Source organism: Tamandua tetradactyla, chromosome 17 (genome assembly GCF_023851605.1).
Source record: "Tamandua tetradactyla isolate mTamTet1 chromosome 17, mTamTet1.pri, whole genome shotgun sequence".
In the NCBI taxonomy this organism is placed as follows: domain Eukaryota; kingdom Metazoa; phylum Chordata; class Mammalia; order Pilosa; family Myrmecophagidae; genus Tamandua; species Tamandua tetradactyla.
Window position 1 is genome coordinate 5,198,216 of NC_135343.1, and position 24,129 is coordinate 5,222,344.

The following is a 24,129-nucleotide window of genomic DNA, read 5'->3' on the forward strand; positions in this document are numbered from 1 at the left end:
TTTCATATATGTTTTCCCCTTTTAATGTATGGAGAACTAATTTACAACACAGCAGATGCAGCCTGCTCACATCTTATTTCTCTGCCTTGGATGCATGCATCAACAAACGTAGAACAGTTCATAATGGTGAGAAAAAATATTTTTCTAGATATTAAGAATATAGAGGGTAGAAATTACCTATAAAGTCACTCATCCATCTATCCACCCATCACCTACCCACTCATCCATCCACCCATCCACCACCCATCCATCCACCCACTGACCACCCATCCACCCACCCATCACCCATCCATCCACCCATCCATCCATCCATCTATCCAAGATAGCCAGACTCTCTGCACCCTTTGCAGTTCTTCATGTTGGTCTTGGAGATTTGTGGGACTTACTGCAGCCTGGAAGGACCTGCCTCACCATACCTCATGTCAAAATCTGTGCCTGAGAGTTTATAACCCAGTAGAACCCACTTCCTGTTCTGAGCCTTCCCCACATCTTCCCTTTATGTGCATTCTGGGTGTGCAGCCATTACCACATTCTACTTCTCAACTGTTGACCTCACATGCAGAATTTCCAATGCACTGCAGCTGTTTGCAGATCTTAAGACCAAATTTTCAGAACGAGTCTCTTATAGAAAGATAGATATGATTGATGGGCAGAGTGGGAAAGGATTGATGGGCAAAGATTCAAGACTCTGCTCCCCTGCTAGACTGTTGGGCTGGAGTAACCAGATGGGAAGGGCCTCCTTGAAAGTTGGAAGGAGTTTTTCTGCTGTTGTAACATCTAACAGACATTCATTTTAGTATTGCTTGTGTTACCCTCCCTGTCCCCAGTCTTAATGAATCCATATGGATTAAAAGAAATTAGGCAGATCTAGTCTTCATTCAACTGTGTTCTTCTCTTTCTCATCCCCTCTCTCTCCCTGTCCCTTTTTCCTCCTCGTCCCTCTAGGAATCAAGCGTGCAGGAAAGCCAGCAGGTTTCAGGTCTCTTCTATTTCCATGTGTTGTAGGGAAAGAGGCTGGGACCACAAAGTGGGGGAACAGGAAATGGAATTGACAGAAATCTCTCATGTGAAGAAAGCCTTCATGTTTCCTGAGCCAGGTGAAGTTGGGTTATGTGGCTGAAGAGGAGCAAGGAGAGTGAGCAGAACCAGAACTGCTTTATATAGTATTTTGCTTGTAGTGTTCTTGGAATCATTTGGCATCACCGTGAGGAGAGCACAGAGCCTTTAGCCTCATGCCCACAACATGTGAAGGCTCAATAACTGGTAGGTGTGTGCACATGCATGCATCCCAGGGCATCCAGCACTGGATTTAGGGATCATCTATTCCACCTCCCAGGTTCCAGATGCAGAGCCCAGAGCCCAGAGCCCAGAGCCCAGAGAAGGTGATGTTGTCTTTCCAGGTCACAGGAGTTATTTAGCAGCACCAATCCCTGGTGGTCAGATTCCTAGGCTGGAATTCTTGGGTCCTCCCCGGCCCTTCTTGGAGTGAATAAATCAAAACCATGGAACACCCTGTATTTACATTTTGCACGTTTGCTTTGACATGTGTCTTGGTCTGCTGAATGCGGGGTTGGGAACCATCACCTTCATACCAAAACAAAACAAATAAAACAAAATGACCCATTCAAGACGATTTACAATTGAAAGGCACCTAATAACAATGCCCTGCATTTCTGGAGAGCTTTTCGTTTGCAGAGTACTTCCCAGGTAACAACTAATGAATTCTTTGGCTCCCCTCAGGAGTATAGACACACGCATTCCCACATGTCTGGGAAGTCCCTCGGGAACTTAATTTATATGAAATGGAGAAAGAGACATTCTGGAGTGGCATTCCACTTAAATCATAATTACAACTTCAAGCACAAGATAAACATGTTTAACTCTCCTAGGGAGGCTGAGACTCTTGCTCATTGGAGAGTTTCTACTTAGCATTCAGCGCTGCCTGCAAGTGAAGGACAGACAGAGAGGGCTGATACAAAGCCAGTGGTCTTTGTGATCAGAGTCCCATTTATGAGGTGCACACTTAAGGTACATGATGCGTTAGGGACCCCAAGCCCGAGCAGCGGTCAGAATCCACTGCAGGCTCTCCTCCCCATCGGCTCCTTCTCTCAGGGAGGGCTCTCCTCTCCAGGCTCCCTGGCCCTCCCAGGCGCTTCCACCTTTCCACTGCCTCCTCCTGCTGATTAGAGGAAGTCAGTGTGATAGACTGTCATGGACGCGCCAGGGCCTCCTGCCCAGCACCTCCTGGGGAAGACAGGCTTTCTACAAAGAGCCTGGAGGTGGGCTTCCAGGAGTTTCCAGGTGCAGAGGGAGGAAGAGCAGCCCTTTCAGTCCTACCTGGCTGACACTCCCCTCCACCTCCCCGAGGGCCAGCCCCCCTGGACATTTGCCAAGGGCCTTGCCTTTCCTACCACGTAACCCTCAGTGCCTTGAGAGCACGCCGACCACCAGCTGAGAGGTCTCCATTTACATGTCCTGGCCAGGTGCTGCTGCTTACAGGCAGTGGCTGGATGGAGAACTGTCCTCCTGGTTGGTGGGCTCAGTTAGGATCAGTCTGGGGGGAGGACCCGTTGCTTGCTGTCTGCCCCTCGGCCTCTCCCTTCCAGGCTGGGGCTACGTAACCTCCACCTGCCAGCCACCCACCCTGGGCTCGGCTGTGAGCTCCCCTGAGTCAGGGTTCACTTCTCAGGGCCCTTGTCTGTGTCCCAGACTCTGGCTTCTGCCCTTGTTTCTGGGACAGGTCCCTGGTTTATGCTGTGTTGACCATCAGTGGGTTGGAACTACCTGAGCTGTCTAGGGAGTGTAGCTATTTCAAGGCCAGAGTAGAAGAGATGTCAGCACGATCAGTGATGGAGAAGACATTTCTGACTCTGGGGATGTGGGTGGGCTTCCTTAAAACTCAATTAGGAGTGGATGCCAAAATCCACTTGACTCCATGAGAGGACTGAGGCAGCAGAGAGGAGAGACCTCCCAGGTGTCTCCCTAGGACCCGGTGACCGAGGCCTGGAAAAGCAGCCAGCAGGAGCGAACTGCCGTGCAGTTCTTCAAGGGCCTGAGCAATCGCTGACCCAGAAAGCCAGAATAAGCAGTGCTGGTCATCCGGGTTGGGTGGCAGCCAGCGGGACTGCAGGCCGCAGCGAGGCCCCCACGTACACTGAGTCCAGGAACCTGAGGCAGCGGCAGAGAGTGGGCTAGTTCTCGGGGATGGAACGAGAAGGCATGCAGGCACCCCCAGCGGCCACCTCCAGAACATGTCATCAAAAAGTCTGAGCTGTATATGGAAATTCTCCTGCCACATTAGGACGTGGTTTCATTAAAGGAGAGAGAGGATCAAGATGGCCAAAGAGATAAAATAATCATAAATCCACAACTGCACTAAAAATCAAGAAGATCCAGGAGGTCTTCAAAGGCCCAGGAACTTTGAGGCATCCCTGCAAGATGGAGTCATCATGAAGAAGGAAGCCACAGTGTAGGTGCTGCAAAGAGCAAAAAAGGTTTGGGCTGCTCCAGCATGGGACAAGCCTGGAGGGCAAGAGTATTGGGGGGATTGCCAGGGGTGATCTCTTGGGGTACCACTTAGAGGCAACCTCCCCATGCCCGGGCCAGGCAGCAGACAACCGAGATGCAGTGCCCCGACCCCGACCCCAGTTTGCAGGAGCGGTTTCATGGGGCCAGTGGAGTCTCGGATGGCTGACCAAACCCAGCAGGGACAGGGTGTCTCCAGGTCCAGGAGACCGATGCAGTAAACACAGAGAGCTTTGGTAGACAGGCTGAAACCCGAATAGAAAGTTGAGCAGACATCCAATAACCACTAAACATTTGAAGAAGCCCATAAAAGAGTCACCAGCCCCAACAAACAGAAAAGCTTGCACCCAAAGAAGCAGAGTTAATAGAGCAAGCAGTACAAGAACTCGGCACATATATTAGAGTCCTCAGAGGGCGATAAAATGATATTGCACCCATAAAAAGGAATATTTTAGAGATTCTGGAAATGAAAAATTTGATGGTCTAAATAAAAATCTCTGTAAATGGGCAGAAGCATTGAAGGTGATGAGAGAATAAGTTGAAAGGCTGAGCCAAGGAATTCTCTCAGAATAACAAAAATGGACAAGGAGACAAAGTATAAAAAAAAATGGCTAAGAGAGTGGGAAGATGAATCCAGAAGTTCCCAACATCCATCAACAGAGTTTCACTCAGAAGGCAAGAACAGAGAGGATGGAGGAGAGAGAAAACTCGGAGCAGTAATGGAGACAGTTTCTAGAAAGTGATCACAGATGTGAGTCCAGAGTGGAAGTGCCCACTGGCAGCTAAGCAGACGGACAAACAAACAAGCTCCAAATGATCCTTCGCAAGTCATGTCACAGTGAAATCCCAGAACATTGAGGAAAAAGAGAAAACCTGGGGGAGGGGGAGAAGGAGGAACCATAGCACTTCAAAGATTACATTGGAGGCAAGAAGAAAATGAAGCAACATCTTCAACCTTGCCTTGTCCTCTGACCAGTTTTGGTCATTATGTTATTTTTTAAAGATGATTTCACTGGTTATCTTCGTATTTTAAATATTATATCAAACCTCTGGTTTGGTTTTACCAGCCTTCGAGAGTGTCTGCTGGCAATGTAGATGAGGAAGCTGGTGTGTCCTCCTTACCTCCCATCCCTCCTGCTCCCCTTTCCCCCTCTGACTTCCCCATTCTACTATTACATTTCCACTGGCAGAGAATAGCCCTCACCGTGGTTTGTAACCAAAGAAACATGGTGCTTTCTGTACAGTTCCTACGGTGTTTTTCCTGCATGCAATGCTTTGTCACCAAGCCTACACTTCTCAAAGGGGAATGATTTGAGTGTGCACAGCAGGGTGGTGCATTACCTGTGATCACATGCTAGCAATTATTCCAAAGTACGCCACACTTTAGTTGCCTTCAAATATGGATTGTAGTTTCTGGAACAGCTTTTTTTTTTCCTGGAGTTTTTAATTGTTTCTTTTTCTGTTGTTAACAGAGGACACATGTTTTTCCTTCACGTTGATACCACATTATCCAGTTTGATCATTTTATTGATTGAAAAGTACAGTTAGAGTGGTCTGTTTGCCTGACCTGTTTATTTCTCATTGTGCTCATTGTGTCTTCTTCTCATGGTATCTTCTCATGTGTCGTCTTCTCAGTTTCATTGCTTCTGTTTTACCAAATCTTCTGCTTTCCTTATTTCCTTGTTTGTTTCTTTGGAGTTTATCCTGAAGCCAATTTTTCTCTTCAAAAAGGGTGAATGAAAGGTATTCTTGGGAGATTTTCAAATGTCTTTATTTTGTGCTCACACCTTACTGTGTGCAGAAATGGGGCTTCCTGAGGGCCTGTGTGGTGTCAGCTCACAGATTGACTTTGAGGTGCCCCCCTTAAATTTCCCCCAGAAGGAGGGCATCTCTCTGAGGTATCAGCTCCCACTCTTAGAGCCTCAGGTCTTCTAGAAAGAATTTCTTTAAACTCCCACTCTTAGAGCTTCAGGTCTTCTAGAAAGAATTTCTTTAAAAAGCACTGTTGTTTTGGCTGAGGCAAATGGCGATTGACTTTCTCTTTATGTAGGGGTGAGGTGGGGTATAAGGGAGCAATGATTCCAACTCTTAACAGCAGTCTTTAATTAAATGTCCCCACTACTACCTCAAAACTCATTCCTCTCTCCAGACCAGGAAAACTCAAATTTGGGGAAGACTAGCCCTCACTTCTGCCCCAGCTTCCTCTAGGTGTTCTCTTTTGCAATTTCCTTTTCACTTCCCAGAAATTGGATTTGGTTTGTTGGTGTTTTCCTTCTCACTCTCTGTATTTCTGTAATTTCCATGGGATTTCAGAGGAACGTGAGATTTGTGTTGGCTCAGTCCACCACCTTGAACCAGAAGTCAGCTCTCCCTCTTAAAATGTCCCTGGGAAGTCTTCCATCTGTGTGAAAATCAGCATGTTGGAGGGATTTCCTCCAAGGAGCAGGTGAACGAGGGATTGGAATGGGGAGACAGCAAGAAGGAAAAGGACATGTACAAATGGCCATTAAGTACATGAAAAGATGCTCAATATCATAGATCATTAGAGAGATAAAAATAAAAAACACAATGAGCTCCTACTTCACACATGCTATAATGGCTGTAATAAAAAGACGGACATTAACAAGTATTGGCACAACTGTGGAGCCTCATACATTGTTGGTGGAAATGCTCAAAAGCTTAAATATAGAGTTACATATGACCCAGCAATTCCACTGGTAGGTATATATCCAAGAGAATTGGAAACTTTTGTTCATACAAAAACTTGTACATAAAGGCTCATAAAGCATTATTCATAATAGCCAAAACCAATGTCCATGAATAAACAAAATGTGGGATATTCCTACAATGGAATATCATTAGCCCTAAACAGGAATGAAGTTTTGATACACCCCACAATGTGGATGAGCCCATAAAACATTATGCCAAGGGAAAGAAGCCAGAGAGGCCACATATTGTAAGATTCCATTTATATGACATCCATAGGGACAGGAAGTAGGTTAGTGGTTTCAGAGGACAGAGGGAGAGTGGAATGGGGAAAAACTGCTGATGTGTATGGGGTTTATTGTTAGGGTGATGAAAATGTTCTGGAAATAGTTAGTGGTGATGGTTCTACAATCTTATGAATATAGTAAAATCCACTGAATTGTACACTTTAAAAATGTAGATGGGAATCAAGGGGAACTTTGAACTTCTTTGTATTGTATATGATTAGTTTATTGAAATTAAATTTCAAAAAAGAGAAGAAAAGTAATGTTGTGAACTAAAAGTAGCTTAAGTTAGCACTCAGAATTGAGGATTTTAAATATTTGCTGTTTGAGTTTGAGCTATGTCACAGTTTAACAGCTTACATTTGTGTATAGTAAACTTTATAGTAAACAAAGGTTCAATGCATAAAAATAAATTTAAAAACACTATTAACGAGAATATTCTAGGCTTTATCACAGGTTGTTTCATTTCTTTTTCACTTAAAAATGACATATTTTTTGCCAAAATCATTCTCAGATGGATGCTTATTTCTTTAAAATGCTTTTGTTCATTCTAATAGTTCAGCTGTATTCATACTTTTGTAGGGGAAAACAAATCCCTGAAAACAAATCCTCAATATTAGATGTATTCTCCACTCCTTCTTAATATCTTGCCTAAATAACTCATTATTGAAATTATTTGCTATTCGAATGTGGAGTACTGTTTACTGGCGATATAATAAATACAGTTGAATAAGGGCAATTTTGATTTTTATGGAAGATAGAGGGAGGAAGAGAAAGGGGATTTCCTACAGCATTTCCTTTGCAGATGTGGGCAACCACCAAAGCAAAGTGTTTGCTCCCTACCTTCCAGACACCTTAGAAGGGGGCCCTGAAGATGATGCCCCTCTACTGGAACGAGGGAGCTTAGTGGGGGGTCTGCTGGAGTTTCCTTGCGAAAAGTGTTCATGGAGTCTGGGGAGGAAAGCTGGAGGGAGCGAGCATCACTAAAGCCACTTGTCTTTATTCATTGCTTGGGCTAAGATTTTATCTCATACTTAAATACACAGATAAGAGCACACAATTTCATCATTGGCAGTGCTGCTTATTTTGATGCTTAATGAGTAACAGATACTGAAACTAAAATAGTGACTATCAATACAGATTCTGGACTCTTTCCATAACCATACCTCAAAGCATGAAAGAGAAGCCCAAAATAAGTATCACACAGTGAAACTGAACTTCAGCTATTGGAATATAGGATAACCAGGTAAAAATGAAAACAGTATTGGATCTAATATATACAGCACTTTTAATCCATGTTTCAATGTGGATGTTTTTACAGGATACATTACTATACAAAATTGTCCCGTTTAACACACTTTTCAATTCTTGAAATATTCCTAAGACCAGTTCTTGTAAGCCCTGGAATTTGGTTCTGTGGCTGCTAAAACTGGATCACTGGGACATTCTGGCAGGAGATCAGTAGGATCCCAAGTTGCCGAGTGATTTCCAAAGACAGGGACGCAGGATTTGAAATGGTGTCTGATGTGACACACCCGACCTCTGCTATCCTAATATTGAACTAAAGTTGTAGCTACATGAACAGCCATCCCAGATGACAGCACGTACAAAAGTGGTGGAATTTTAAAGTCCTGCCTTGACTGAAGCCAGCCCAGGGGAGGTGCCTTTAAACCTGGTTCCCCAGAACTGTAGAAGCAAGCAGCTATTACACTGTAACATCCTGCCTGAGAGGTAAAATTCAAAGATCAAGTGGGTGCATTTCCTTCTCATCCTGATGGAACTCCTGTTGCCACTTCAGAATTTTTTACTTACATAAGAGGAAATTCCCACCAGAGAAGGTCTTTTGCTCCTATATGGGCTTAAATCAGGCCAGATCTCTCAGTACCTCTGACAGCTTTTCCTTTTCATTGGAGAAACTTCCAGTGAATAGATTTGCAGTGACTATAAAAAGAAGAGGATCTTTTTTGCATGATTATTTTAAGGTTATTTTGGTTATACTCAAAGCACTGATCTAGGGATGAAAGGAAGCCTGACGTACCCAGTGTTTAAATAATATAAACATTAGTTAAGAGCTAAAAATTTCAATCCATCACTTAGGGACTTGACTGCTGAGCACAGAACATTCTGCTCTGAGATTGAACCTCCAATCTTCATCTGGACATTCTGGGATGGAAGGTCCCATCTCTAGCCAGCATTGGGAAAATCAGTGAGGTCTTCTGCTGATTTTTCTCTCTCCTGGTGCCCTGACTGACTAGGATTTAGCCTACACTTAAGTGATCACTTGAGGCAAACACCCAAACCAATAGAGAAAAAAATCGATCCATTTTTTCCAGAGAGGTTCCTCTTTCCTGAAGCTTGGGCTATCCCCAAGTCCCTTCTGAGAGGTCTCCTTTCTCAGGGACAAACCTCCCAGAACAGCTGTCCCCATCCTCCCTCCACCCTTCCCGCCCCCACCTCCCAACCCCAAATTACTGTCTGAGGCCCAAGGTTCACAGGAACAGAAATCAGCCCATGACATTCAAAGCCATGGAAGAAGGAACAGCAGCGTGCAGGGAACGGGGCTGGATGGTGGGCCTCTCACCCTCTGATGAAAACCTTGGATTCAGGAGGCAAGCTCGCTTTCTCACAGGAGCTGGCGAACACTGGAAGCTGGGACCTAAGGCTGCTGCTTGTCTTTTCCACCTGGATGCCTCGTGATTTCGTAAGGCCAGGGATGAAGAAGAAATAATTTCCAGGCACGGGAGTGTGAAACCTTGCATCTTTCTATAGGTGGGAGCTCAGCCTGCAGCAGGGACAGACTCCAAGTGGTGACCACCAAGGCTGCCTTGTCCTTTCAGCCACCCCCCTCTCCCATCAAGAGGCCCGTGACTGCCCCACCATCACCCCCAAGTTCCTACAGGAAGAAGGTCTCCCACGTTGCACGCTGCAGGCAGTGCTGCTTGGACGTTACATGTTTCCCTTGTCTCCAACCTTTGAGTAACATGTCCCCTTGCTAAGTAAGTGGTTGAATTGAGGGAACTCAGGATGCCTGCCCCAATCCTGGGTCCTCACACTCTCTCAGTGAAGCAGTGATGTTTTGAGTTACAAACATCAGTTTCAGTTGCGCACAGCTTTCTCAGTTCCGCATGGAGGAAACTGAGGCATGGGGAGGCCCTTTAATCAAGGATCGGGTGCAGCAGGGCAAAGGAGAGGAGGCTTGGGCACCTAGTTATTGGAAATGACTGCTCAGCCCCAGAGGCAGTAGATTCTTATGTTGAAGCCTTAAAGCCCCACCGTCTCTAAAAGCTGTTCTACTATTAAGTCTAGAGACCAAATCTGATTTGGAGGACTTACAAGGGAAAGAAACTCAAAGCAACAAAAGCTCAATGCGGCTTCCAGGGAAGGATACTTTGGGTTGAGTTGCAGCCCTGGGAATGTCAGGGGATTAATAACCAGTTCACAAATTACTTCAAGTAAAGTATTAATTTTACTCTTTCACCATAGAAACAGGTCTCAGTGATACCTGTGCATGTGTCTATGACTAAAGATTCATGTGTTGTTTTATGTTTCCAAGCACTGACATCTCAATGGCGTAGCCACAGGCTGGGAACACTCACGGTACAGGACCCAGGCATCCCAGGAGACTCAGAGAATGTTCTTTAAAAAGTAGAGTGTCTTCAGCTACTGTGCACACAAGTCAAGTAATGCATGCTCCCAGGGTTAAGTATTTCCTCTCTGCTCATTTGGGCATCTAGAAATAAAGATATCATAAATACTGGGGAAAAAAGTCAGTGTTGCTTTATGAAAAACTGGAAAAGTATCGAAGAACAATACAGAAACTAGACAATTGTAATTAATTTTATAACCTAATAACATGGAGGAAAAGCCCAGGTTTTGGTGTTTTTCCCCCACTATGTCTGGATATAAATATCTCCTAATGAGTTTTTCCTATTTGAAAATGGAATAGAAAACAAGTACTTGGCTCAGATTTCAGGCCTCAGCGATAATTCCTGATGCTAAAAGAATTAGCATCATTGACTTGCAATTAGTATCTCGTATGTGTCCCTCAGATCAGAGCGTTTACAATTGGCCGGAAGAGGTGGCGTTTCAATGTGGCGGGTCGGGATTTAACCCCATTTTCCACCACAGTAAGAGCTGTGAGTCTAAATCCCCGTGCAGCAGACCCACAAATTACCAGCCCCCACCTTGCTTTCTCAGACAGCCAATTAAATAATAATTGGTCAGATATCATTAGCCCGAGGACAGAGTTTGTTTGGAGGCGAAATAAGTGACCCTGTCTGATGACATATACAGAATAATTCAGTTTAAACAAAGACAACACAAATCCTTAGCCTGAACATGTCTTGCTATTCACCAGGAAGTTGTAATATCGAAAAACTGTGCTCTTCGGGGAATGGGAAAACCAGGAAATAAACTCTGGCTCCAAAGCATTGGAAATGCAGTTAATGGTATTGGTTGTTTTTCAACAACAAAAAAATGTTTTCAAGACTCCATTGGATCTGGGTTTCAGCTAACACGTATTCTTTCTTAATAAGAGGCTAATAGGAGCAGGTCTGAGCTGTTGAGCAGGTGAAGCTGCATAAGAGAAGGAGATCCTGAAAGGCTGCTGGGCCTTTTGTAGCCCAGAGGTTACGTTAAACCCCAGGCTCCATGGCCCCTGGTGCCAGGAAAGCCACGTCTCATCGCTTGGCCACTGGGGACTCAGCTGGCCCGCCTGCCTGGGGACGAGCCCCTTTTGCACGCTCCCTGGACTCGTGGATGTGTGGGGTGGTGCCGGGGGGAAGAGACAGACGGTATTTGAATTTAAGGCTTTTGGACTGGAGATAGTGAAGTCGTAGTTTTGTTTTGTGGCTGTTTCTCTTTCTCTGTTGAGTTTAGTTTGGGGAGGAAGGAAAGGAAAGAGGGAGAGAAGAGCCAAGATGAAGTTAACAAAAACCCACAAGGTTTGGGGTGTGAGCATGGTTCGGTGCTGGAATTCTCCCCTGCAATGCGGGAGACCCGGGTTCCATTCCCGGCCCATGCACCTCCCAAACAAACAAGTAAAAAAAAAACACACACAAATTCAACAAATGGTGCTGCAATAACGGGGCACTCCCATGGAAAGAGAATGAAACGTGACCCCGCCATCCAGCCTACAAAACAAACAAAAAACAAACCCACATGATTTCCCTCCCACATTGGGGAGATACCATGTCAAGCCACTGGTCTAACATTTCCATCTTCTTTAGTTCAAAATTTTCTTATTTCACTCAACCAAATATTTAAACATTATCACACCCTGCTGCTGTGATGGGAAAAGCCCGGCCCTCACAGGTCAGGGGACTGACTTGCTTTCTGAAGTTTCGCCAGTAAAGCTGTGTCCCAGGGCTTCTAACGGGACACGCGTCAGCGCAGACACCAACGCCAGCCTCTCAGGCTTCCTAGTAGGCATCTTCTGGGGCATCAGTGCGTGTGTACATGTGCGTGTATGTGACTGCATGTGTGTGTGTGTGCACATGAAATGGGAAAGATGGGAAAAGCCACAGCTACAGTGAAGAAGGAAAAACATGCCTTTTCTTTTCTCCTTGAAAATATATCAGACTTAGTAATGAAAATCTGTGGCTATGACTCAGAAAACAAAGTTACTTGTAAAGAGATTATGCACTGGGAACTAATCTGATCATCCTTTGATTCTGAAATTTCCTTTGTAAAAATATTCACAGAAATGAATGGACATTTTTAACGTACAACTCAAGTTCTCTCATTTACAACATAAATCATTTAATGTAACATTTGCAACCTTAGAAAGGCAGACATATTTAATCCAAGTCAGTTTATAAATTCCAATTTCACATGGATTAAAAACTGCAGATAAATTAAGTCACAATAATATCCTGTACATGCATTAAGGCTGGTGACTGCTAAAGTCTCTTGGGTATCTACAAACAGAGAAATCACACACAGATTACTGGGTCTGAAGAGCGTCTACATCATTAAAAAAATCTTGCTTTTTTTTTTTTTTGGTGATACAGATTTCAACAGTAACTCTGGAAAACTGTGAAAAATGTTATTTAAAAATATATATGTATATACTACTGCACAGTTTCAAAGATGTGGTTCATAAATAATGGTTGGCTGCACTGATTAATTTTATAACAATTACTGCACTTCCAAAGGTGATGTAAACACGCAGTGACATACTCAAGATTAGGCACTAGTTATATCCTTCAGGCTTACTACAGTTTTATGTTAGCTGTTTTGTACATATATATTTTTAAATGTATGCATTTATACAAACTGTGTATAGTATGTTTGGGGTGTCAGGAATGTACACATCACAGTTATATAATACACATACCATTGTACAGATTATGATAAATTTTAGTGCAGAAAGTCTCACTGCATTGCATTCCATGTGTTCAATCTAGTACATAATTTGCCAACTCTTCAAATTAGTTTTCCAGTACATTCCTTTTTAGATAGTGGGTCTGAGTTTCCATTTGCAATTTGAGATTTTCCAGAAATATTTATTTTAACCAAACTTCTCTCTCCAGGCACAATTCTGCACATGAGTCTGATCTGTTTAGAGTATTAACGAATACCAAATTTTGATCTGGAATATATTTGGGTGACTCTTTTTCCGAGATAATTCTAACATTGTGATAAAGGATGACATCTATTCAAATCATGGAAGGAAAAGGTCAGTCAGGGTCCTGTTGGAATTCTGAGGAAAGAATACATCTTCAAATTGAAGGAGATGATAATAAAAGTTATATGTTTAAAAGGAAAAGTCTCTGGAAGGACAGACATCCAACTGTGGGCAGTGGTTACCGTCAGGGAACGGAACAACCAGGGACTTACATATTCTACTTTATACATTTCTGTATTGTTTGAATTTTCACAATGAGGATCTATTACTTTAATAATCAGAAAACACAGGAGGGATATTTCTACTTTGAACAGAACTTAATAAAAGGAGCAAGTCATAAATGACTTTCATAGGCAACACTCAGAAGGTGGTTCTTTATCAAAAACCTCTATACCAAAACAAACCAAACTGCTGCCCTGACATGCTCTACAGATGAGTCTAAAGACAGTGATAGGAACTGCAGACTCTGCCCAACCCTAGAATGACCAGTTTCAAGAAGCTTTGCCAGGAAACATGGCTCACCAGAGGGCAAATAAAACGCTGGTGGCAAATTAGCCAGAGGCCGCTGCGTGTTCAAGTGGGGTTTCACGGCTAAGCACATCACAAGGATATCACATCCAAATTTCCAGCTTTAAAGATGGGCAAGACCTAAAGGTACCTGTGATGGACCCCAAGAGTCATCCCTTTATGAGAAAGTTCGAATATTTCATCAGAATTCATCAAGAGTAAGTAGAACTAAGCCTCACTCCTCAAAAAACAAAATAAAACAGAAAAACAAAACAAAAAAAAAACATTTAAGATTTAAGTTAGGTTCAAATTTCCAACACAGGATGGGATTGTGAAATCTGGTAACCACTAGTGAAAGGGATGTATGGAGCACCTCAGGTGGATAAAAATAAAATAGAAATACCATTAATATTTCCATGAACCCTTCCTCAAAGGCCAAAGGCAAATGCAAATGTAACAGGCCCTTTGCTTGTTCATTTTGAAGTAATTTCAAATCACCAAAGTTGTTCAATCATTTGTACCATTTTGAGTCAGGGCATGGAGACTGGGAATTACAGCAATCCCTTTTCTACCCACAGATCAGGCTGGCCACGTTCACCCACCACCCACAGATCAGGCTGGCCACGTTCACCCACCACCCACAGATCAGGCTGGCCACGTTCACCCACCACCCACAGATCAGGCTGGCCACGTTCACCCACCACCCACAGATCAGGCTGGCCACGTTCACCCACCACCCACAGATCAGGCTGGCCACGTTCACCCACCACCCACAGATCAGGCTGGCCACATTTACCGGCCACCCACAGAGTGAATTAGCCACGTTCACCTGGCCACTCAGATCAGGATGGCCACGTTCACCCGGCCACCAAGCCAAAAGGACGATGACAACAGCTCCCGTCAGCCTCCTGTCAGGCTCCAGGATAAATGCTTGTGCCGCCATCACCTTGAAAAATAGGTTGCCCTGCACATACCACCTGGCGTAATTTTGTCCAGGGAGAGGCCTAAAGGATATTTAAAATAAAATGTTTCAAGGTATATACTCTTTTTCAAGAGTTTGTTTTCTTTTTACCAATATGTTCCTATTCAAACATACTTAATAAAACTAAATCTAGGGCAAGAAACGACACTATAAAAAAATAAATTCAGACAAAAAATGAAAAGATCTGAAAGAACAAAAAACTAAAATGAGAAGTTAATTAAAAAAAAAAGAAAGGAAATAAAAGAACTAAAGGCAAGAAGCAGACATGACAGATGCATACACTGTAAGCAGGATGTTTGGGCTGCTGCTGCCCCCATGAGAACCACTGGGAGCAGCGTGCTCATCACAGCTTGAAAAATGTCCCCACAATCAAAGCGAAGGGACACTTCAGGTAATGTCCTTCATTTGGCCAGTAACATTTATAAGAAAGCTACTGTGGGGAGAAAAGACCTGAAAAATATTGCCTGTGTCACAGTGGCAAGAAAGAGAAAAACATGTATGTGTGCTGTGTGCATTTTCTGCTGTATATGCAGAAGATTCCAATTTCTGAGTTCCCAAACACAGCCATCACTATACTGTTTGTTACCATCACTTTACTGTTTGTTACTGTTTTACCAAATCTCAGTGTTGTTTTCACACTGATTTGGGGGAAGGGCAGGGAAGTTTGTGGGAGTTGATCCATTTGCTTCTAGTTGATAATGAAGTTGGACGGTGGGTGGGATACAAAAGGAAGGGGTGTTTGGTAACATGCAATCTATTAAACTTCTGGAACAGAAATAACTGACTTATTTTCCTTATTCAATTACCCATGAATGCACATCAGTCAAAAAATAATTGAGAAATAATATAATAATACTGAAAGTGATCAACAGTATAAGACCTACGTTCATCTTAACTGGCAGTCAAGCTTTTGGTGTGCTGTATTGCACCTGGTTAACTAACCCGTGAGATTTTGGTTGAATTTTCTAAGAAGTCATGGTTTAGCATTGGAGTAGAAAGTGTGTGTGTGTGTGTGTGTGTGTGTGTGTGTGTGCGCGCTTGTGTGTGTAGGCATTTCCTTTGACCGGAAACCTCTGATCGCCTTGTCAGGCCTGGGCTTTTGAAAACTAGACACACACAACAAGGGTTCTGAAGAGCTGTGAACATACCCTCCCACACACACAAACACACATGCCCTGGGAAAAGACTGTTGTCCAACGCCATGGTTCGATAAGTGCTGTGGCTGAGAATTTCAGTGGCACTGTGCCCTGATGCACTGAGCTGTCCATGAGATGAGGGCGCAGGCGGTGCGGCCCCTATGACAGGTGAGCGCTGTTCCGTAGCCAGTGGAGGCCCTGCTGGGAGTACTGGACCAGATGCTCCATGCTGCTGTGCAGGGTAACGGGACCCATCAGCAGGTCCAGGTCATTGAAGAATTCTGGGGGACCAAGAAAGTGGTTAGCAGCCTGAACATGCTAATTAAGCTACCAAGAGCAGCTTGAGTGACTTGGGGAAAAAATCCCATTCGTGGCCTCTAATTAATCAAATAGCCTCCTTTCCATTGTGTGACTTCATCAATGAACTGCACAAAATAAAACCCAAGGGTGGTGCAATGGTGGCTCAGTGGCAGAATTCTTGCCTGCCATGCTGGAGACCTGGGTTCGATTTCCAGAGCCTGCCCATGCCAAAAAATTAACAAACCCAAGGGTGGGGTCCTCATCCTGTATCCAAATAAATCACTCTTAATGGCTATTTATGGTTCCTTAATGAAACAGCAAAGACAATCTATTTCCCCAGCCTGCACTGCCCCACCCCGCCCGGGGAGGTAGCTCTGTCCTTTCTGTGCAGCCCACAGATGTGGTCTGAGCTGGCCCAGGGAGTGTGTCCAAGGGTGAGGCTCCAGGACCAAGGCAGAGATGCGTCCTGAAACTACCCAGGCCACCTTCTGGCCCATGGGCATTCTCTGCATTCTGGTGGACACCGAGCCCTTTCAATAGACAATTATTATATGCCCAGGCCCTGTGCCAGGTGCAGGGTAGGCAGGGACAGAGGAGGGGACGGGGATGCATAATGCATAGGCTTTCACAGATCACGGTTCATTGACTGGTGGGGACAAATAAATCCCCAACCGTAGAAACATGGTGGCTGAGCTGTCATAGATGTATCGCTGAATAACCCTCTTGGAAAGTGTGTGTTGGGAAGAAGATTCTCAAAGGTGCTTATGTCAGATGCCAAATGAAGTCCTCCCAGGGCAGGGAAGAATCAGGGAAGACTCCTTGTTCCAGGTGGCTGGGAACAGAGCTAGGGCAGGAGGCCAGGAGTGGGGAGGAGATGAGGGGAGCAATGCTGACGTGTGGCTTCGAGCCTCTGGTGGAAGAAAGCTGCAGTGCAGCCTGGAGCCTGTCGGGCTTGATGTCTCCCAAGCTAGCCATGCGTATTTTCACACATCTGTCTTTTTGCTCTGTCTACCTGGGGCGTGATCCCACCCCATCTCAGCCACCTAATGGTGGCTCTTCAAAGCCCCCTTTCCTGCCAGCTTACTAGAGAGACTCCCTGTGCCTCAGCTCCCGCATCTGGCTTCCTTGGCATTCCCATGGACTTAGGGTGTACCACCTCTGCGCTCATACCAGGCCCCGTCTGTCTTTAGTAACAACTTCATTATTCAGGATCTGTCTGACTATCTGTGTCACAAATTCCTAATTTTCTATGGACTAGGTCTTTCTGGAGAAAAGTTAACACTATGTATCACTATGCCTTAAAAAAATCTATACCCTCTGACCCCAAAATTCTGTTCTGCAACTTTGTTCTAACAAATAACCAGAAATGTAGAGAATGGTTTATATAAAAGTATTAATTGCAACATTATTTTGTAACAGTGGGAAAAAAATGGAAGTAACCTACATGTCCAAAAATAGGGGAATGGTTTGAGAACTTATGACACTTTAGAGCCATTTTCATAAAAAGAGTTTTCGAACTAGTTATGGCATGAGAAAATGCCTGATTTAATGTTAAATGAAAAAAGAGAGGATACAAAACTGCATCTACATTATGATCTTAATTCAGTGAAAATAATGCATATTCAAAGAAAGATTATCGGAAACTTCAGCCAGAATGTTAAGAGTAGTTTTCCTTGGTGGTACTATTACTGACGATACAAAATTTTTTTGTACTTTGCAAATGAGCTGCAATATGCATGCATGTGTGCGTAAACTTTTATCATCAGTGAAAACAAACATTATTTAAGAAATGTAGCTCTCTGCCACATGTAAAACACTCTTTTCAGTTGTAAGCAGCTAGCACCTGACTAGCTAGTAACATTCATTCATTCAGCGTTTTGAGGCACCAACTGTGTTCGAGGCACTGTGCTAAGTCTTAGGATAAAGAGTGGAATCAAACGCAATCCCTTCTTTGAAGGTACTCAGAGTTGAAGGAGAAAAGCACAAATGTGAGTGTCTATTTCTCTCCGTGTATCTATCCCACAGTAAAGAGAAAAGCAGGCAGAGGCCCAGGAGGCCTGAGTGAGAAGGAGAGGCCAGTCAGGGTCTCCCCCAGGAGGCGGCTGCTGCTAAGAAGGCGCCACCCTGGCCGCCAGCACCGAGGCCGGGCTGCCCCCAGCCACGCTTGGACCCCGCACGCACCTCTGTTCTCCTTGGCCAGGTTGTCGGCCATCTCCCAGTAGTCGTAGCTGTGGAGGATGCTGTTGGTGATGCTGACGTGGTTGGCGGCCATCTGATGGATGCGCTGTGGGATGCTGACGATGGGCGGTGGGGACAGGGCGCTGGCATGGGACAGGCTCCCCTGGGACCCCACGGAGCTGGTGGGAGAGGGGTTGGGAGACATGGGGGACGGGGTTCCAGTGCTCCTGTGAATGAGAGTGTGGAGGTTGGTGCTGGGCAAGGGGGGGCAGCCCCCTGGGCGTGGAGAGTAGGGCAGCACCTGCTCAGCCTCATGCAGTGACTCATTTACCGCGGTTACTTTGGAAAAGGGAACTTACTTTCCACTGGGTCCCCAAGGGGATGGGGCTTGGGCAGCTTTAGATGAATTCTGCGGAAAAATAAAAACAGGGGCAGTGAGCACCACCTGCTGAGGGCTATGCAGCTGACAACAACAGGTGAGAGAAGGGACAGCAGACATTGCAAATAAAACGCTTAATCCTGGCCACTGGATCTCCAAAATCCCAACTACTGGGCCATTTGTCCCTGTGGGGAAGCTGGCGGGTGCAGTGGCTGCACGGTGGAGCTTGCCACAGTCTGGGTCCACGTTTATGTAGAACCGAATCAGATCCTAATTTCGAGGCTCTCCTGAATCCTGAACTAGCCTGATTTTCAATCTTAAATTAGCCTAATTTTTTAAAAAAGGAAAAAAGAGCAGGAACCCCCACCCCCCAAACAAGAAAACCTTATATCTAAATGTATATTTAAATGCAGAAATCTTCATCATACATTTAATGCCTGGGAATAACTGACATGAAATTTTACTGTTTTAACTTCTGAAGTTGAACAGTATTTTTCTTAAAGGAAATCGTTTGTGAATATTTCTAAAAGAATTATTTAAACGTATTTAGTTACAGATAGGATGTTCAAAAATCATAATCTGATTTGGGATGTTACATGAGTCAGATGTTGGCATCACGTATTAAGAAGTTTTGCTTTTTCCAGGGAAGGTGCTAAATGTAGAATCAAATTTCCTCTTCGAGTGCCTCGTGATGCTTCCTTAGAAGGCTATAGACTGTTATGCCGATATGAATTTTCCCTTCCAGACAAAAAGCCGCCTGGGCCTGGTTCCTCAAAGACAGTGTTCCACTTGGAAAAAGGTTTTCATGATGTGGTGATGATTTTTTAAATTTTTAACGGAGGTGTTATTCAAAATGATAAGAAAAGACCTGAGCCAGAGGCAATAGCAATGTGAAAACAGAAGGACAGAATGCAAAGCACACCAGCTTTTACCTATCTTGGGGAATGAAATTATTTTTACTGAGAGAAGTTAAAAAAAGAAAACCTTCCTAACAGATGAGCCATTCTACCCTTTCCTGAGTGGATATATGAGAGGTTCTTTTCAATTTGGTTCTACCAATCCACCAGCTTTGTTTCTGCTTCATGATTTGGGTATAAGAACCTGACCTATACAATAATGGATGTTCTGGGGATAGGAACATGGAGAAGAGAGATGGAGACAAGTTTTGTGGTTCCAGAAATAGTTGAAAGAGGGACAATGAAAGGGGAAAGAAGTCTGCTGGCTTCTCCCACTACCCTCAGCCTCATGACTGTAAAGAAATAGACGTGAGAACAAAGTAGTCTTTTCAGAGAAAGTTTTGCACTGATAAGGCACATTCTTTATAGCTGAATTGTCATTATTACCGGAAAGTTTCACGGTCTCTGATCTTTAAGTGGCATTTACGGAGCCTTTGATGAACTACTGATACCTCCTGGAGAGGAAATTCTGACTTTTAGGTTGTGTTCGCTACCCATTCTGTATATAGTCATTAATTATGTCCATTAAACAATTCTCAGAAACCCTAAAAATTGTGCTGAGACCCTGTGACAGGTAATAGTTGGTCACTGTGCCGGTTTGAATCTGTGGTGGACCCCAGAAATGATGTCTTTTAATCCTCATTCAATATTGCTGGCTGGGAGCATTTTGATTATTACCATGGAGATGTGACCCACCCAAATGTGGGTGGTAACTTTTGATCAGATAGTTTCCATGGAGCTGTGACTCCACCCATTAATCCTTTAAAAGAGGAAACATTTTGGAGAGAGTCCCTTTTTAAGACCCATGAGAGGGCCACAGCAGAATACTGCAGAACCACGGAGCAGAGAATCCACTAGCCAGCGACTTTTGGAGATGAAGAAGGAAAACGCTCCCCAGGAGCTTCATGAAGCAGGAGGCCTAGAGAGAAACCCTGACCATGTTCGCCATGTGTCTTTCCACTTGAGAGAGAGACCCTGAACTTCACTGGCCTTCTTGAATCAAGGTATCTTTCCCTGGATGTCTTACACTGGACATTCTTATAGACTTGCCTTAATTGGGACATTTTCATGGCCTTAGAATTGTAAGAACTCATAACTTACTAAATTCCCCTTTTTGAAAAGCCATTCCATTCCTGGTATATTGCATTCATTCTGGCAGCTAGCAAACTTTATTTGAGCCATTCTCTCTACTGTAATAATTCTTTTTAGCATAAACTCCTGGATTCTAAGTTTCTGGAAACTTCTGATCTTGACTGCAGGGACCCAAAGTATGGAGAAAGACCCAGTGCCAGTTCTCGTCATGAAGACATGCAATGACCAATGGGCCACAACAAGCTCTCACCTTGGTTTAGCACCTGCTGCTGTGGCTTGTTGGTCATTGCATGTCTTCATGACAAGAACTGGCAATGAGTCTTTCTAGAACGAGAAGGTGTGTGGAAGTAGCTCGAGACCCTCATTTGGTCCGGTCACCAGGGATAACCTCCAAGAAGTGGACCTGAGCGTTACAGGGGCTACAACGATGGCTGTGTATCTGGCAAGGAGTGGTGAGAGGTGGAGATGGTATAATTTTATTCTTTCCAGAGATAAGCAGACAGCAAAGAGGCCCAGAAATCTCAAATGACTTATTATTTCAGGTCCACTTTACTGCAGTACATCAGAGAAGGTTTTCTTTTTTAAATTCTCTCAGTGAGAATCATTTCATTCCTTGAGCTAGTTAAAGTCAGCCTGGTTTGCAATTCTATCCCTATATTTTCAGATTACTCGGAAGGCCTCAGAGTTCTGACAAGCCATTTCTCACCACATTAAATGAGACTTCTACTAAAAACCCAATTTGTTACTGGAGGCGAAGAAGAAGCATCTCTAAGTAAACACGGAATTCACGTGAGCAATAAAGATGAATTTCCTAGGACACATGAATGGGTGGCTGGACCATCATTCTCTTGAGGACCAAACAAGGCTTGGACAGGGAAATAAGCCAGGTGGCCTCTCAAGACCGACCCTGTGAGCCCCAACCTCCATAAGCCTGGCATAAATGGGGTTCGTTTGTCTGGATACCAGGGGGTGCCCCGAGTTAGCATCAGAGCAAAGGATTCTACAAGGTTCCTGGAAATGTCCTTGATGGGAACATTTGAACACAAGGCACAAAGCTGCCCATTAGCCAGAGAGTACCTTGAAATAGTCGATAAGTGCTTTTGAGTACTTCACTGCGTGGTCCCTTTTGAGCCGAAACATCCGCCAGTACAGGAGAGCCAGGCATCGGTAACTGCAGCAGAGGAAGGAAAATGGGCGCTGGAGACTGCGTGTGGGTCAAGACTTGAAAAATCTGGTTGTTCCAAGGCACTCAATATCTACACCAGATTTACACACACACAACCTTCCCATATGTATGCACACGTCTGCATGTTATCTGACCTTCCTTTTGTTCCCAAAAATACCATTCAAAATTAGAAGGCGTTACCCCATAAATATTATTTATATTATTCACTTTATAGTATTAGCTTTATTGTCTCTTTGTTGGGCATAAGACCTGGCCATTTTCTGCTTCAACCACCAGAGGACAGTCTCTCTCCACGCGAGGGACAAGGACGCTTCAGCGGCTGCCTCCCCTGCCTCCTGGGTGAGCCCCCTTGCTCTCATTTTCCCAAAGAAAGAAAAGCTGAAAGCAGAGCTCTCTACCTTTTGTGTTTCTTCCACTTTTTAATGACTTTACTGGGCTATAATTAGTTCAAATAAAGTAATGTGAATGTGCTGTATAAACAATAAAAGCCATGCTTTTTATGTTTGAGGAGTTATTTTAGTATTTTATATATTTATTATTAATATAAGCATGATATTTTCTATAGTGTTAATCATTCCCATTGATGTTAATCCCAATATGGAACTTAAACCTTGAAAAGAACACAGAAAGCTTTTCCCGAGACTCATCCTCTTTTCTCATGATGTTTTAACTCATAATTATTTATTAATTCATATCTGGTGTTGATATGCTAGCATACCAACATACTAAATACAATGTAATAGTCTCTTACTGTTAGCACACCCAACTCCAGATGACATGATGATGCTAAGCTACTTGAGGTCCTCTCTTTCATGTACGTTGCTGTTATTCTAAAATTATTATTATTATTATTTTGAGACCTGATTCTCTGATTTGCAGATCAGGCTCAATAGTGGAACATGACCCTTTGGAGGCAAAGCCCATTGTTGGTAATGGGGGTGAACAAAAGGTTTGGATCTCTTTCAGGGAAGGAACCCAACAGAGAGGTGGTCCATGATTTTGGAGAGTTGAGGTATCCTTAGGAGATGCAATGGGGAAAATTATTATTCTTATAATTACATAATCATTATCATCGTAATCATCATAAACATAGGAAAAACCTATTACATACTGATTAACATTTTTAAGAGAAATGCTTTTATAATCAAAGTATAATGAACTGATCCTCAGTTTAATGTGTTGAGAACTTGAAGGCATCATCTTGATTCAGTCATACTTAATTCTACATTTAAAGCAAAAGAGGAATTATTTTCATTGCATCTAAAATGTGAAACATGAGAAATTACATTTGCCATAATCAGGATTCAAATGATTAAAACAGAGACCTACCTGACTGAAACACATGCACACACACACATACTCCCTGGGAGCCAGCCGACCTGTCAATTTTCATTCGCTGTGAATTCAGCAGGAACAGTCGGCACTCTCCTGGGCCATTAGGACTGCACTTGGTTTTGTGTCAGAAGACGCTAGGAAAGCCTTACGCATTTCAGTGCCTGGGTTACCAATGAAGACAGAAATCTGGGGACCTAATGAAGTCTGTGCTGACAGAAGGCACTCACCATAATGCAGCAAGTTGTTTGTCCTCAGGAGTGGCATTGGGGCCTGAGTGGGTTTTTAGTCTCATAGCATACCTGAAAAACAAAACCAAGACAGAAAAGTGCTTTTTTGTTAACAATGGAACATTTTCTATGTTGGTAGTTCTTTCTACCTGGTACTTCGTTTTTCATAGTGCTTGCAAGATAATTCTTTCTTAAAAGTTAGCTGGTTGGTATAGGTTACCATTCCACGTTTTCATGTTTTTCCTTTGAGCTGTTCCAAAACACTGGAAGCTTAAAGAAATATCATGATAGTGATTCAGCAGCCATACTCGTTTATTAAATCCTATCTTCTCTGCTATAACTCCTCCTCCTCCTTTGAGCCTATTCCCAATCTATAGGGGTCTTTGGGCTATACCTACTCTAAATCTGTGTGGTAATTACTCGTTAAAATATACTTTGAAAATTTTTAGGTTTTGTATATGTTCTGTTTCACAATTAAAAACATTTTTTTTTAAGTTAGCTGAGGTTACCCCATTTTCCCTAAGCACTACTATTGTGATAACTAAAATAAAATGGCTTTTCTGCCCATCTAACTACTTTCTACTCTAACATCACATCCAAATGTTACAGATGGTCGGGAGTGCTCCCACTTCCATGTATATTATGTATACTTATCCACATATATGGTAACATATCCATTTTTACAAATTTTGACATATGGCTAATTGG

General features: G+C 43.6%; 1 protein-coding gene across 3 annotated transcripts in view; it reads right to left on the bottom strand.

Moving 5' to 3' along the window:
* Positions 1-12,467: 12,467 nt before the first annotated feature.
* Positions 12,468-24,129, bottom strand: part of AFF3 (ALF transcription elongation factor 3) — a 586,201-nt gene continuing 574,539 nt past the window's right edge. For all 3 annotated transcript variants that reach the window (XM_077133878.1, XM_077133880.1, XM_077133879.1), the window contains 5 exons: positions 23,422-23,493; positions 21,751-21,844; positions 18,606-18,655; positions 18,250-18,473; positions 12,468-16,049 (listed from right to left, as the gene is read on the bottom strand). In XM_077133878.1, the coding sequence (XP_076989993.1) occupies positions 15,928-16,049; positions 18,250-18,473; positions 18,606-18,655; positions 21,751-21,844; positions 23,422-23,493 (562 nt within the window). In that variant the 3' untranslated portion in view covers positions 12,468-15,927. The remainder of the gene's footprint in view (positions 16,050-18,249; positions 18,474-18,605; positions 18,656-21,750; positions 21,845-23,421; positions 23,494-24,129) is intronic.